The sequence below is a fragment of the Sapajus apella genome, unplaced genomic scaffold (genome assembly GCF_009761245.1).
Source record: "Sapajus apella isolate SASKATOON/1434 unplaced genomic scaffold, GSC_monkey_1.0 scaffold311, whole genome shotgun sequence".
Lineage (NCBI taxonomy): Eukaryota > Metazoa > Chordata > Mammalia > Primates > Cebidae > Sapajus > Sapajus apella.
In genome coordinates, this window is record NW_022437251.1 from 82,447 (window position 1) to 98,114 (window position 15,668).

The 15,668-nt window shown below is 42.2% G+C and overlaps 1 protein-coding gene and 2 non-coding genes across 7 annotated transcripts in view; all 3 read right to left on the minus strand.

Annotated features, from left to right (window-relative positions):
- Positions 1 to 15,668, minus strand: part of CHD8 (chromodomain helicase DNA binding protein 8) — a 34,713-nt gene that overhangs the window by 1,445 nt on the left and 17,600 nt on the right. Inside the window, exons 16-32 of one of the 5 annotated variants that reach the window (XM_032272149.1) lie at positions 15,395 to 15,505; positions 14,547 to 14,743; positions 14,086 to 14,285; positions 13,825 to 14,005; positions 13,651 to 13,740; positions 13,276 to 13,379; positions 11,511 to 11,640; positions 9,276 to 9,351; positions 8,746 to 8,800; positions 8,360 to 8,567; positions 7,749 to 7,957; positions 6,945 to 7,664; positions 6,571 to 6,722; positions 5,999 to 6,301; positions 5,318 to 5,431; positions 4,951 to 5,130; positions 4,432 to 4,548 (exon numbers count right to left, since the gene is read on the minus strand). In XM_032272149.1, coding sequence (XP_032128040.1) covers positions 4,432 to 4,548; positions 4,951 to 5,130; positions 5,318 to 5,431; positions 5,999 to 6,301; positions 6,571 to 6,722; positions 6,945 to 7,664; positions 7,749 to 7,957; positions 8,360 to 8,567; positions 8,746 to 8,800; positions 9,276 to 9,351; positions 11,511 to 11,640; positions 13,276 to 13,379; positions 13,651 to 13,740; positions 13,825 to 14,005; positions 14,086 to 14,285; positions 14,547 to 14,743; positions 15,395 to 15,505 — 3,147 coding nt within the window. The remainder of the gene's footprint in view (positions 1 to 4,431; positions 4,549 to 4,950; positions 5,131 to 5,317; positions 5,432 to 5,998; positions 6,302 to 6,570; positions 6,723 to 6,944; positions 7,665 to 7,748; positions 7,958 to 8,359; positions 8,568 to 8,745; positions 8,801 to 9,275; positions 9,352 to 11,510; positions 11,641 to 13,275; positions 13,380 to 13,650; positions 13,741 to 13,824; positions 14,006 to 14,085; positions 14,286 to 14,546; positions 14,744 to 15,394; positions 15,506 to 15,668) is intronic. The other 4 variants (XM_032272154.1, XM_032272150.1, XM_032272152.1 and 1 more) reach the window with 4 other exon arrangements.
- On the minus strand, positions 5,632 to 5,735 carry LOC116545621. The gene has a single exon (XR_004266381.1). It is a non-coding gene; the product is annotated as a small nucleolar RNA U6-53/MBII-28 (small nucleolar RNA).
- LOC116545620 lies at positions 10,974 to 11,083 on the minus strand. The gene has a single exon (XR_004266380.1). It is a non-coding gene; the product is annotated as a small nucleolar RNA U6-53/MBII-28 (small nucleolar RNA).

The window sequence follows — 15,668 nt, forward strand, 5'->3', positions numbered from 1 at the left end:
CAAAGCAGGGTAAATTCAAGACAGGTCAGAAAAAGACTTCTGGATGTCTAGAGCACCAAAAAAAAAAACAAAAAAAACAAAAAAAAACAAAAACTCCTCAACAAATTTAATAAAATAATTTTTGTTTCACATTGATAAAAAACATATATCTGAATTTTAAATGGCTTCTCTAGATGTTCTGATTTAAAAATTCTGATTACGTTCATTGAAGCTGGAAGTTATTCCTATGGGTCCCAGGAATAATGTAGTGCTAGATTCACTATCGATTCTATATTAAGAATTCTGGACTGGGCGCAGTGGCTTATGCCTGTAATCCCAGCACTTTGGAAGGCTGAGGCAGGCGGATCACTTGAGGTCAGGAGTTCGAGACCAGCCTGACCAACATGGAGAAACCGTCTCTACTAAAGATACAAAAAATTAGCCAGGCATGGTGGCACATGCCTGTAATCCCAGCTACTCAAGAGGCTGAGGCTGGAGAATTGCTTGAACCCAGGAGGCAGAGGTCACAGTGAGCTAAGATCATGCCATTGTACTCCAGCCTGGGCAAGAAGAGCGAAACTTCATCTCAAACAAAAAAATAGCTGGGTGTGATGGCGCAAGCCTGCAATCCTAGTTACTCAGGCAGCTGAGGCAGGAGAATCGCTTGAACCCAGGAGGCAGAGGCTGCAGTGAGCTGAGATCATGCCACTGCACTCCAGCCTTGGTGACAGTGGGAGATTCTATCTCAAAAAAAAAAAATGAAAAAATGAAAAATAAAAAAATTGTATGCTACTCATATTAGGATTTTTCTGTGATTTTCTGTTATTTCTCAAGAGTTTCAATTAGCCTTCTAGCCACCGGCCTTTCCCATATCAACCATTCTGTTTATTGCACTCCTGTTCTCCTTGAGGATAATGGGAAAAACAGAAACATTCTTCCATAGTAACACTTCCATCAATATAAAAATAAGCTCATAAAGCTACATGTATTATGTGTTTCAAATTTGTTAAATGCATAATTTACTTTAAAATTAATTTTGTTATTTTGCAAATATGCATTGATTGGGAGAAAAAAATTAATTTTGTTAAAAGATATTCCATGTGGTTATATAGACACATAAATACATGTGTGTACATTGCCTTCCATATCCATGGATTCAACCATCTGTGGATTGAAAATATTTGAAAACAAAAAACTAAAAAATAACAATACAATAGAAAGTAATACAAATTTTAAAATAATACAGTGTAATAACTATTTGCATAGCATTTATATTGCATTAGGTTTTTTTTTTTTTTTTTTTTTTTTTTTTTACACAGTCTTGCCATGTTGCCCAGGCTGGAGTACAATGGTGTGATCTTGGCTCACTGCAACCTCCGCCTCCTGGGTTCAAACAATTCTTCTGCCTCAGCCTCCCAAGTAGCTGGGGATTATAGGTGTCTGCCACTACACCCGGCTAATTTTTGTATTTTTAGTAGAGACGGGGTTTCACCATGTTGGCCAGGCTGGTCTCAAACTCCTGACCTCGTGAACCGCCTGCCTCAGCCTCCCAAAGTGCTAGGATTACAAGCATGAGCCACCATAACCAGCCTTGTATTAGGTATTGTAAGTAATCAAGAGATTAAAGTATATCAAAGGAAGTGTGTAGGTTACATGTAAATACTACATGATTTTGTTTTTTTGTTGTTGTTTCTTTGAGACAGGGTCTCAGACTCCATTGCCCAGGCTGGAGTGCATGATCACAACTCACTGCAGCCTCAGCCTCTGGGCTCAAGTGATCTTTCTGCCTCAGCTTCCTCATAACTGAGACTACGTACAGGATTGCACCACCATGCCCAGCTAATTTTTTTTTTTTTTTTTTTTTTTTTTTGGTAGATCTAAGGTCCCACTGTGTTGCCCAGGCTGGTCTTGAGCTCCTAGGCACAAGTGATCCTCTTGCCTCAGCCTCGCAAAGTGCTGGGATTACAGGTAAGAGCCACAGCATCTGGCCTTACACCATTTTATATATAAAGGACTTGAGCATCCATGGAGTTTGGTATCTGCAGGGGTCTTGGAACCAATCTCTCACAGATACCAAGGGATGACTATATATGTATAAAGATTTCTATGGAAGATTAGATGAAGGAATGATTAAATAAGTCAAGTATACACAAGTGCTAATCCATTTTAAATGACTCTACTGAACAATGATTTATGTATGCTTTAAAAATATAACTATTGGCTGGGCATGGTGGCTCATGCCTATAAGCCCAGTACTTTGGTTGGCTGGGGCAGGTGGATCACCTGAGGTTGGGAGTTTAAGACCAGTCTGGCCAACATGGCAAAACCTTGTTTCTAATAAAAATACAAAAATTTGGCTGGGCGCAGTGGCTCACCCCTGTAATCCCAGCACTTTGGGAGGCTGAGGCAGGCGGATCACCTGAGGTCGGGAGTTTGAGACTAGCCTGACCAACATAGAGAAACCCTGTCTCTACTAAAAATGCAAAATTAGCTGGGCGTCATGGCACACGCCTGTAAAACGAGCTACTCGGGAGGCTGAGGCAGGAGAATCACTTGAATCTGGGAGGCGGAAGTTGCAATGAGCCAAGATCATGCTACTGCACTCCATCCTGTGCAACAAGAGTGAAACACCATCTCAAAAAAACCCACAAAAAACACAAAACAAATTTTTTTTTTTTTTTTGAGACGGAGTTTCACTCTTGTTACCCAGGCTGGAGTGCAATGGCGCGATCTCGGCTCACCGCAACCTCCGCCTCCTGGGTTCAGGCAATTCTCCTGCCTCAGCCTCCTGAGTCGCTGGGATTACAGGCACGCGCCACCATGCCCAGCTAATTTTTTGTATTTTTAGTAGAGACGGGGTTTCACCGTGTTGACCAGGATGGTCTCGATCTCTTGACCTCGTGATCCACCCGCCTCGGCCTCCCACAGTGCTGGGATTACAGGCTTGAGCCACCGCGCCCGGCCCACAAAACAAAAATTAGCCAGGCATGGTGGAATGCACTGGAGGTCCCAGCTACTCGGGAGGCTGACGCAGGAGAATCACTTGAACTGGGGATGCAGAGGTTGCAGTGAGCTGAGATTGTGCCACTGCACTCCAGCCTGGGCAACTGAGCAAGACTCTGCCTCAAAAAAAAAATAAAAAATAAAAACAACTATTGCAGAAAGTAAGGTAAGTATAGCCAAGAGAAACTTCTGCAGTTATAATTTGCTGGAAACAAGAAATTATGGTTACTTAATCCACCAAATGTCCTATCAACCATCATAAAAGTATAAGGAAATTTGAAAATACAGAATAACTTAATGGCCAAATTTATTATGATGAATTATAAAACATAGTTTCCTCTGCTTTTTTCATTACTGACATATTATTAGTGATTTTCAACTTTTTATATATTGAGAAATCTCATGACTATTTTCCTTAGTAGACCTCTCCAAACACTTCTAAAATATATAGAATTTGAAAGCTAAAGGCTAGGTGTAGTGGCTCACGCCTATAATCCCATCATTTTGGGAGACCAAGGTGGGTGGATCACTTGAGGCCAGGAGTTCCAAACCAGCCTGACCAACATGGTGAAACCTCGTCTCTAATAAAAATACAAAAAATTAGCCCAGCCTGGTGGCACATGCTGCAATCCTTGCTACTTGAGAAGCTGGGCAGGAGAATGGCTTGAACCAGGGGAGGCAGAAGTTGCAGTGAGCTGAGATCGTGCCACTGCACTCCAGCCTTGGTGACAGAATGAGACCATGTCTCAAAAAAAGAAAAACAGAAAACTTAAGAAATTGTTTTAAAACCCACAATTTTCAGGATGTAAAAGCTGAAAAGGTTAAATGATTTGTCCAAAATCCCTTAGTTATTCAACAGAACGGAGTTCGCCCTTAATGTTCTAACACATCTTACTAATTCTTGTATTTTCATATGCACAAAGTACTAAAGTGGGTTTTTAGAATTTTATGCTCTTCTAGAGATAACAATACCACAGGACTGCAAAAATAACTGATAAAAATACTCTGGGCTAGGTGCGATGGCTTATGCCTCTTGTAATCCCAGCACTTTGGGAGCCCAAGGTGGGTGGATCACAAGGTGAGGAGTTCAAGACCAGCCTGGCCAAGATGGTGAAACTCTGTCTCCCCTAAAAATGCTGGGTGCAATGGCAGGCACCTGTTATCCTTGCTACTTGGGAGGCTGACACAAAAGAATCGCTTGAACCTGGGAGGGCGGAGGTTGCAGTGAGTCGAGATTGTACCACTGCACTGGGTAAGACAGTGAGACTCCATCTCAAAAAACAAAAACAAAAACAAAAACTCTGGTTTCCCTATAGGTGAACTGAAGATAATTCTTCACAGAAACATACATAGGAAAAAAGATAAATAACATTAGTCACAATCATCATTGAAAGCCTTGTAATGTTACATCTAGTGTGGGAACAGAATGGTAATGCTTCAGTTTCTCACCTTTTTCCCATTCCTAGAGTTAGCTGTTTGTACTGGTTCTATTCCCAAACAGTTCAATTCTGCCTTATTATTTTTTTTACATCTTTGCCACTTCTGTTTTCTGCGATCTTCCATATACTGTAATAGAAAAAAAAAATCAGTTATCCTAGAGGAAGAGAAATCTTCTCTGGAGTAATTATTAGTACTAGTGTCTTTTGTTTGATAATAAATGCTTGTTGTATAGATACAGGATTAATCCTTGTGGAAAACTGCCATTAAGTGGGATCTCTTCAAAAAATATTAAGTGGTTTACATAATAGTTCAATAGTAAACATTTGCCCAGCACTTAGTTTAAGTACTTCAACATTATTTTATTTTGGGCATCACAATTGTGAGGTTGGAAGACTGGGCATTATTAATTATTACCCTTATTTTGCAGATACAGAAACAATGATATAATATGTCATGCTTTCTCTTTCTCATGCAGCTTAAGTACCAATGGAATGACTTTAAATCTTGCTGGATGGGACTGCCACTCACCGCTAAAAATCGGGGATCGACAGCAAACTCTGGATGACCCTGTAACCACATCTCCAGTTCAGCCCGGCGAGGGGCATCCTCACCCACCAGCAAAGTACCATCCACCTTATTGATGACAGGGATCCGGGTCTCCAGGTCCACATCAAGGTGATTAGGCTCTTCCATGCACTCCACCTCCAGCTGCAAACCCAGAATCCACCCCCATAAGCACATACTCTTCTTTGAGGGAGGAAGGAAGGGGGAGCAGAGCCAATGGTAGTCATGAAATAGCTCTAGTATCTTTCATCCCCTCAATCCCAACTGCCTTCATCAATTATTAGGAATAAAAAGACAATTTAATTATCACATTAAAAACTTAATCACTCACCTCTACTAGCTTCTTTCTGTTCCCCTTCTTCTTATGAAACAGTGGATGTCCATCTCCCATTACCCCATTAGCCATCAACTTGTGCTTCTGGAATGTTAACTTCAATCCTTCTTCCTAGGAAGACAGCCCACCCACCCAAGACATCATATGGTACATGTTTTTTAAAAGTAAAGATTAAACTTTGAGGGATGTAGGCTATGGGTCATCCTCTTCCCCAATGACAGCGAGAAGGCCATCTGACTAAAGGGTAAAACCAGAATTACAAGAAAACATATACAATTTTTCCTTAGAAAGATTTCACTTCTTTACCTAGTGCCCCTCAGGATTTACGAAAAAGAGTTTATTTCAACAACACCCAATGTAGGGTAAAACTCCCTAACTGGTGTCTCTGTATTAGCATGACAACTCATCACAGGGGCAAAATCTTCCTATTCCTATGCATACTAATTTAAGAAACTTCTCTTTTTTGATTGTTAATAGAATTAATAGTCAATAGGGTTCAATAAGGAAAAGAACCAGGAAAAATGACTCTTCCTAAATAGATCTTTGTAAGCTCTAATAAAAGTTTACTCATTTTTAAAATTAGCTAACCAAATGAGTTTAGTAACCTATTAGTAAAATTAGTTGCAGCAAGATTACAGCCTCTTTCCCCACTACCCAATGCCCAAATGCCAAACATACATCTTTGATTTGAACTGTAAACTCCTTTTCATCCATGCCTCGGCGAAGTTTGGTGAACTGGGCTGCTGCTGTGGTGACTGCAGATGCTTCCTCCTCTGCCATGGAAGCTGCACTACTACTTCGTGGTGTGGGGACTGGAGAGTCACCATATTCTCCAGGAGTCAATGAGGGACTGTCTAGCAAGTGGTTGCCTGGCCCCAAAATTCCTCCTGTTATCATTTCCTGGCTCCTACGGCTAGAAGGCCACTTCCCTGAGAGTACAGCCTGGCAGACGAGGTCAATACGGTTTATCAGGACACGATCCTGAATGGGGAAAGAAATAAATACCATTTTTAGGGTCTGTGTGATCCTGTGATACTCAATAGTGCCATCACTACCAGGATGGGTAAAAATCATAAGCAGAAAGGAGAAAGGTTATTAAGATTCCTAAGTCGACTGGGAAGTTTCCTGAAAAAACATGCAGCAATAAACACAATTTTAAAAAACCAAAACCATTTGTTCCTTGTTCCCTGGATATAATGTTGCACTGTATTTCTAGACTCTGCATGTTCAGGGATGAGGCTGTTTGTTACCTTTGGCCACTCAGAGGCTCTTTGTCTTTCCTGCAGTAGCAGAAGCTCAGGGGTCATTTGTTCTCCGTCTTCATTTGGGAATCCATCTTGGGACATAGTGAGGGACAGGAGACTCTCTTCATCATAGAGTTTTGAGTGGGACTGGTCAGCTGGTAAGAGATCCCATAGAATGTGTGAGAAAAGATGGAATAATAATGTCATATGATAATGGTATTATATGGGCTTTGAATAAAGGCCCAAAGAATGACAGGTCTCTTTTGACATTTCATCAAATCAAAATCCAGATCTCTCTCAAGATGATGCATTTAGAAAAGGGAAAGAGAAGAGAGGGGGGAAATAGGAAAGAGGGCCAAAAGCCTGTCACATGCACTCACTTAGCTTCTCTTCCTTCTCGTCCTCACTCTCATCAGTGCTGGAGCTGGAGCTGGATGAGGATGAGGAAGAAGAGGATGATGGTGACAGCTTGCTCAAGTCCAGCTCAGAGTCTGAATCATCCTCATCCTCCAGTTTGACTGGTGGAACACTCCGGGAAACCAGAGGGGTAGTATCAGAGGGGGCTACTCGCATCTCATAGTCTTGTGGGGTTGGTCGGCTCCTGGCCACCACCTCATGCTCTAGCTTTAAAGTCAGACTCTCCAGACTGGGGACCTGGGCAGCTGTCTCCTCGGGTGACTTTTCAACAGGAGCATCTGGGCGCAGGGGCAATGGTGAGGCAGTGCGTGAGGTATACTGCTGGTGGAGCAGTGGAGTAGAGCAGCGTGACAAGGATGGAGCTGGTGCTCCTGCTTGATGGTTCTGCATATAATTCATACGGGCAGCCAGAAAAGAGAAGTCTGGGTCCTGCATGATGTTGCAGTCTGTTTGGCTCACCCCATGGCGGGCTGCCCCTCGTAGAAGCTCCCCATCATGCCGAACAGGCTCCCACCATTTGGGCAATTCAGGACCTGGAGGCTGACACAATGCCAGCCGATCTTCCAAAAGGGGGTGGCATAAAACTTGTTCCCTTAAGCGCCGAAGCAATTCGATTCGGTAGAGAGTCCGTGAGGCTCTCTCCTCAGTGATAGGCTCAATGAACAGATTAGGGTCTGGGGGTTCTGCAAGAGACAGGAGTAGAAGAAGAAATTAACAGAGTTGGTTCTTTTGGCATGCATCCCCAGCCACTCTGCAATCTTGCTTACCATCTCCAGCTGCTGGAGGAAGGCGGCATACTTGGCGGCACATGGCCACAAAGCCATGGAAGTACTTGGTAAGGCTTTCATCTGTTTTTTTGTCTAGTCGAGCAAAAGTGCGGAAGCGATCCCAATGGAACTGCATGGTGTCAGGGTCATATTCTACACCAAAAGTAGATACCACTCGATAAAAATCAGTTTGTTCACGCCTTGTCCATCTACAAAAGGAAAAGTAGGGCAACAATAATCAGAAGAACACAAGAAAACTGGTTACATTTTAATGTGTTTTAGAACACCTTACAAAAACTTAAAGTAGATGCAAAAAAAAAAAGGCCGAGAAGAGGGAGTGAGAGGTTCTCTGTAATGAGGAAGAATTACAGAGCTAAGGGGGAAAATGACACAGGCAAAAATATAAATGAGAATGTCTACACAGGAGACCTACTTGAGAGTTAATGATTATTGCATGCAAGTGAGGTTTTAATTTCTACAGGTTTAACCACCAAGGTAGAAAAGATGGTCCCTCTGTAGAGAATTCCAAATAAATCCTTCCTGAGATGGCTTTCAGTATAGGGACCATAATTAAAGACACAGATCAGCACAAGTTCCTGGCTATGATTTACCGTTGTTGTTTCTCCCGCCGTGCAATTTCTTTCAGCTTGAAGGCTGCTTCACAACGCCGCCTTCGCCGGTCCCCACGTTCTGCAGCCTCTATCTTCATCTGTTCTCTCTTGTAGCTGCGCTGATATGCTGTTACTAGACGCCGAAGCCTAGCTGTTAGGGCAGAGCCTGGAGGCCAGAATAAATGCCCTGGCTGTTGGGTCACTTGGGCTGTGAAAAACAAAGTAGAATGAATAGGAAGTATAGCAAGGGTAGTAGAGATAATACTAGTATTTAAACCCACCCAAAGGCAAAGCACTTAGAAATCCCAGGACAGGACAGAATTCAGTGAATAATTCCCCAACCCACCACCCCACACGGAATTATACTAGTTGACCTAGAAATTTACCTTCATCTCCATCAATCACTGAGATCTCCTCATCCATCATCATCAAGGGATCACCCTAGAGAAGGAGATCCACCCCATAGGATGGAGCGGGGAGGGAAAGGGGGGGAGGTTGGCACTCTGAAATCACTTTCTTATACGTGTCCTTCTGTGGCACCAAGGGATCAAGAAAAATTTCTAAAGAAAGGAGCCCTCACAAAAACTTGGAAACAACCAACTAAGAAGAACAAGAAAGTAGAACCTGAAAGGTCAGTTCTTATTAATGACTTGAAAATAATGGAACTCAGGAATTTATTAGTCAAATAATATCTTTCAATGTCCAGCTAGGGTGCCACCTCCTCCACAAAGTCATCCCTGATGTCCCCCAGGTGCAATACAATCCTTTCCATTAATACTTTATATACTCAAATGGTATAATTCATTTTCCATTTGTATTACAAATTAACCAATATACTTCAAGATTCAGAGAATGGGAGAAGACTTAAAACCATTTAATAATAGAGAAAAGTGAGACTCAAATGAGAATTCCTTACCTCATCATCTTGGTCCTTTGGGGGACCCTGGAGTGGTTTATATTCAGGATCTTCACAATCTTTATCAAAGTCAACCCTAAAATTATCCAGAGGCACAAGAAAGTGTTAATAACGTATCTTCTATCACTAAGAGGACCTAAGATGACAACCTAGCCACACATATATCCGGCATGAAATAGTCTTTATTACTATTACTTTCGGGACAGGGTCTCACTCTGTCACCCAGGCTGGAGTGTCATGGCCCTATCATGGCTCACCACAGCCTCAACCTCCTGGACTCAAGTGATCCTCCTCCCTCAGCGTCCTGAGTAGCTGGGACTACAGGTGTGCGCCACCACACCCAGGTAACTTTTATATTTTTTGTAGAAGTGGGGTTTCGCCATGCTGCCCACGCTGGTCTCAAACTTCTGGGTTCAAGTGATCCACCCGCTATGGCCTCCCAAAGTGCTGGCATTCCAGGTGTGAGCCACAGTGCCTGGCTTATTTTTTATTTTTTATTTATTTTTTTTAAGATGGGGTTTCACCATGTTAGTCAGGCTGGTCTTGAACGCTCAACCTCAGGTGATCCTCCCCCCTTGGCCTCCAAAGTGCTTGGATTATAGGCATGAGCCACCATGCCCTGCCTATTTTTATTTTTTGAGACGGGGTCTTGCTCCATCACCCAGGCTGGAGTGCAGTGGTGCGATCTCAGCTCACTGAAACCTCCGCCTTCCAGGTTCAAGTGATTCTCCAACCTCAGCCTCCCGAGTAGCTGGTATTAGAGGCATGCACCACCACTCCCGGCTACTTTTTAAAAATATTTTTAGTACAGACGGGGTTTCACCATATTGGCCAGGCTGGTCTCGAACTCCTGACCTCATGATCTGCCTTGCCTCGGCCTCCCAAAGTGCTGGGATTATAGGTGTGAACCATCATGCCCAGCCATATATATATATGTTTTTTTTTTTGAGACGAACTCTCGCTCTGTCGCCCAGGCTGGATTGCAGTGGCACAATCTTGGCTTACTGCAACCTGTGCCTCCTGGGTTCAAGCAATTCTCCTGCCTCAGCCTCATGAGTAGGTGGGACCTACAGGTGCCTGCCACCGCATCAGGCTAATTTTTGTATTTTTAGTAGAGATGGGGTTTCGCCACATTGCTCAAGTTGGTCTCAAACCCCTGGGCTCAAGTGATCCACCCACCTTGGCCTCCCAAAAACTCCTGGGCTCAAGTGATCCACCCACCTTGGCCTCCTAAAGTGCTGGGATTACAGGAATGAGCCACAGTGCCTGGCCTGGTCTTTAATTTCATATTCGCAGGAATGGCAGGCCAGGTGCTAAACTTTGGGTCAGTCTAGTATAGCGACCAATGGAATAAAAATAACTACAAGAAATTGACAGTGTACCATTCATAACTGCTTGAATTTGAAACACTTTGATCAACACAGTTCCTTTTTCTTGACAGCCTTTATTATGTAATTCTTCCTCCTCCCCAACTACTTACTTATTATTTTATTTTAATAGTTCATGCTTTTTTGTTTTTATTACTTTGTTCTTCTGAGCAGACAGGTGGCATAATAATGGATTTGCAATGAATAAATAACCCAATTTCTTTTGAGGGTCCTACACTAGGCAAATTGAGGGTGTGTGATCATCAAAGAGAAATCTGTCAGTCATAATGGAATGGGTAGGCATTCATTAATTAAGCCAACTATTTCACATGCCCCTCAGGTATTCATGTGAGAAGTTTTGTTAAACTCACTGGCACCCAAACTAGGGCAATACTGCCCTACCTGGTGGCTCAGTATTAGCATGGCAACTCATCACTGGGACATGTATTCAGGCAAAATGAATGCCCTTATGTGCAAAGTACCATTGGGAGATGATAAACCAGGGCTGAAAGTGCCTAAAGCTCTACCACAGAAGCAACATATGAGAGCTGCTGGCTGTTATCTTTCAAGAGACCAGTTATCCTCTTCACTACTGTAGCTGTACAAAAGAGTGTTGTAAACCAAACCAAACAGAACATCGAGTAAGCCATTTGGAAGTTAACATTCATTTTCACCCTCAGTTGTATCTTATGGCAACATGTGGTTTGGGCAGTTATGGAGTCCTTTCTGCTGGTCCAATCTTTTGCTAAGGATTTATCACTTATGAGTATAATTACAATTAAGAATCCCATTGGGTTCAGTCAAGGCTAGAGTTATGTTATCTCACAGCACAAGTTAGAACTTTAAAAGAATAAATACTAATGCTTACCCTTCTACTATGTCAGAGAAGTTATCCAACACTCGGTGTTCTGCTGCGATTGCTTTGTCATCTGGTCGGCCAGCCTTTTCCAGGAAACATAAGGCTGGGTCTGCCCTCATAGTATTATATTTCTCATAGCCTAGAAGAAAAAGGGTCATAGCTGAAGAAAATGAGAGATTTGTTTTGCCTTTATGTTTACTTTCTATATTGCTCATAATGCAAAACATAGTTGCAATGTTATCATGAACAACCACTGGGTTATTATTATTATTTTGGAGGGGTTAATTATATTTAATATTTTTATAGCAATTTAGGGTCATGGAGAGTTTTTTTTTTGGAGACGGAGTTTCGCTCTTGTTGCCCAGGCTGGAGTGCAATGACAAGCTCTTGGCTCACTGCAACCTCCACCTCCTGAGTTCAAGCAATTCTCCTGCCTCAGCCTCTCGCGTAGCTGGGATTTATAGGCATGCATCACCATGCCCAGCTAATTTTTTTTTTTTTTTTGTATTTTTTTAGTAGAGATGGGGTTTCTCCATGTTAGTCAGGCTGGTCTCAAACTCCTGACCTTGTCGGCCTCCCAAAGTGCTAGGATTACAGGCATGAGCCACGGCACCCGGCCAGGAAGAGTTTTTAAGCAGTGATCGATAGTCTTAGGCTCCCAAACTGTTGGGATTCCAGGTGTGAGCCACCATGCGTTGCCTGCAGTTTTATTTATCCCATTAAAAGTCTCAAAAAAGATGTAGCTTAAGTGCCATTACTTTTATTTTATAGAAAATAAAAATAAAAATTCTTTTTATTTTTAAATTTAAAAATTTAAATTTAAATTTAAACATTCTTAAAAAAAAAAAAAGACATTCTAATTCATGAAGTCATTTCACTAAAAGTTAATGCTCACTGCTTTTTAGTGCCTGGGACTTGGTTATTTGGCAAAATGGCAAAAAGAATAAGGAAATATTCCTACCCCTCACTGCATTTTTTGTTTTGGCTACTCACTCTCCCTTCTTATACACTTTATTTCACTCAAACAGTGCTGCTCATACGTACAGCAGAGTGAATGCTGAACATTTAGGCAAACAGGACATTTACGCAAATAGAAGATTTTTCAGCTCTTTCTCTTCAGTGAGGTGGCCGAAGCTGACACAGAGATGCAGATCTCTATAAAGACCCTCACAGGCAAAACCATCACCCTTGAGGGCCAGCCCAGTGACACCAATGAAAATGTCAAAGCCAAGATCCAAGACAAGGAGGGCATCCCACCTGACCAAGAGCATCTGATATTTGTGGGCAGACGGTTGGAGGATGGCCGCACTCTTTCAGAGTATAATATCCAGAAAGAGTCCACCTTGCAGGTGGTGCTTCGCCTCTGAAATGGCATTATTAAGCCTTCCCTCTGCCTACTCGCCCAGAAATACAACTGCAACAAGATGATCTGCTGCAATTGTTATGCTAGCCTGGACCAAGAGGAAAGCCATTCGAATTAAGTGTGGTTATTATTAACAATAGTGGGGGTACATTACCTGACCTGATTTGTGGGACAGTGATTAGAGAACAGATGGGAGGCTCCCTACGTTGAGATTTACATATCCATCTGGTCCTTCTTGACATCTATTTATAGGAACTAACTGCTCTGGATATTTAAGAACTACTTTCCTACTCAAATTTACTGAAGATCAATCAGGTAACTCAGTTATTTCTCATGAGCATTTTGCTAAATGTTCCATCTGTGAACACAAATCTTCAGTAGAAAAGGAATAGAATAGAAGAAGGTACATACCATGTTTAAAGACTCCAATGAGCAGCGACTTGTCAGCCTCACTGTCCCACCATGTTGTTGGAACCTCCAGCTGATCCACTACTGGGAACCATATGTCAATCTCACTGAAGGTATAAAAAGGCAGATTTAGCATAGAAATGCAGGAAATTAAAGTGAGAATCCTTACAAAGGTTATTATAGGTATCTTCCTGTATCCATCAATTTAAATACTCATGCATCTACCCTATTTCCTTCTGCTAGTGTCAAGGATGGAATTAAAGGCCTGATATAAGATTTAAATTAGATATCCCAAAGATAGCATAAAATGAAATAAGCAAACCCATATTTTCTCAAATAAGGTAGGGCATAAATCAAAAAAATATAGCAGAACTTTACCTGGCAATGGCACCCCCTAACACCTTCTCTGCTTGGTCTCCAATAACCTCCTGCCTCAGGTAGTATAGCATTCGTACCCGCAACAGTACCCTAGAAGGGACAGAGGAAGAGCTGGCTCAGTAACAGTGTAGAAAGTTTGAGGTGGAAAAGGTCGTTGCTCAATTCTGTCCTTACTTGTTACACTGATGTTTCAAGTGCTTCTTATAACTTTCATCTTGGAACAGAGTGTCAGGATTATACTTCCGGATCCAATCTGCCTTATGGATATCAAAAGTACTTTGTGACTTGACTTTTTTTCCCTTGCGTCCACGAGGCACAGGGATAGATAGACCTGGGAAAGGGGCGACATCAAAGACTTGGATTGAGAAAAACCCTTGGACCTGAAAAGGATTAGATAACCTATAGAGAAAAATCAAGGAAAGAGTTGATAATTACCTGAATGATTCTGCAATTCTTTTGTCTTGCCATTTTCAGCTGGGCTAATCAAGTCCCAGATAAAGCCTTTAATATTTTCATCCCCACGGTAATGTAGAAGACAGTACACCAGAATGGCCCGGCAAATTGTCTCCACATCTCGTTCAGTCATACGTCGTTTGAAGCGTCCATGAGATAAAATATCTCGCCATCGTCCCCAACTAAAAAACAGAAAAGGAAACTATATTAACATTTTTCTGGGAAATGATGGTCTCTTGCCCCTCAGAATCATGTCTCTGGAAAGGTGTGAAACAGAGATCTTAAAAAACATAACAACAGAATAAATAGAACAAACTCCCTCCAAGGAAAATAGTTTCACATTATCTCCTCTTTGATCATAGCCCCCAGTTTAAAAGGCAAAGAGTATCTATCAGGATGGAGATGCACTATGCACTACCTCTCATGGCAAGTTTGGCTCTTACCCATATACCAGGAGATGCTTTTCCACCCGAAAGCAGTCAGTGCGCCCATAGGCATGATGACGGTCATGTCTGCGGGAGCGTGGCCGCTCGTCATCCTCACTTTCCAAGTCAGAGAATTCCACCAGATCATCATCTTTCAGAGTGCTGAAGTGGCGTGTCTGTTTTCGTACTCTAGGTGTGTCAATTACCAAATTATTCTATGAAGAGAACAGAAGGAGAAGTAATTCTCTTCCTGATTTGTTCATGGGAAAAGAATAAGACAATTATGGATTACAATGGCCTTGGATGTAACATGTGTAGATACTCAGAGATTTTTTTTTTTTTTTTTGAGACGGAGTTTCACTCGTTACCCAGGCTGGAGTGCAATGGCGCGATCTCGGCTCACCGCAACCTCCGCCTCCTGGGTTCAGGCAATTCTCCTGCCTCAGCCTCCTGAGTAGCTGGGACTACAGGCACGCGCCACCATGCCCAGCTAATTTTTTGTAGTTTTAGTAGAGACGGGGTTTCACCATGTTGACCAGGATGGTCTTGATCTCTTGACCTCGTGATCCACCCGCCTCGGCCTCCCAAAGTGCTAGGATTACAGGCTTGAGCCACCGCACCCGGCCCAGAGATTTTTTAAATGACATAATTGTAAATGTAAAATAATCTATACAAAGTAAAATTAAGTGGGAGATACCCAACTATTTTTCTGGGGCCTCTTAGGAAGAAGTAACCACAATAGCCCTTGTATACAATACGCCATCACAAACCACAATTAGCATCAAATAATCAGAGTACCTATAAAGACTCCTGAAAGTAGTGTGGTCTTCTGCAATACTTCCTCCCTAAAGTAAGAAGAAACTCACCTTACTATTGAGCAGATCCATGTCTAGGTCAGCCTTTTTGGCCCACTTTTGCCAAAAGTTGGGGTCATCCAAAGAAATATCTGTTCTGTTTTCAGAGGCAACAAAGCTTGCCTAGCGAAAAACAAATGCAGAAGTAAAGCTGACTTTTTTTTTTAAGTGGTAAAATTCAGCAACTATATTTTTAAAACTTTTTTTTTTTTTTTTTTTTGAGATAGTGTCTCTCTCTTTTCCCCAGGCTGAAGTGCAGTGGCACAATCTCAGCTCACTGCAACCT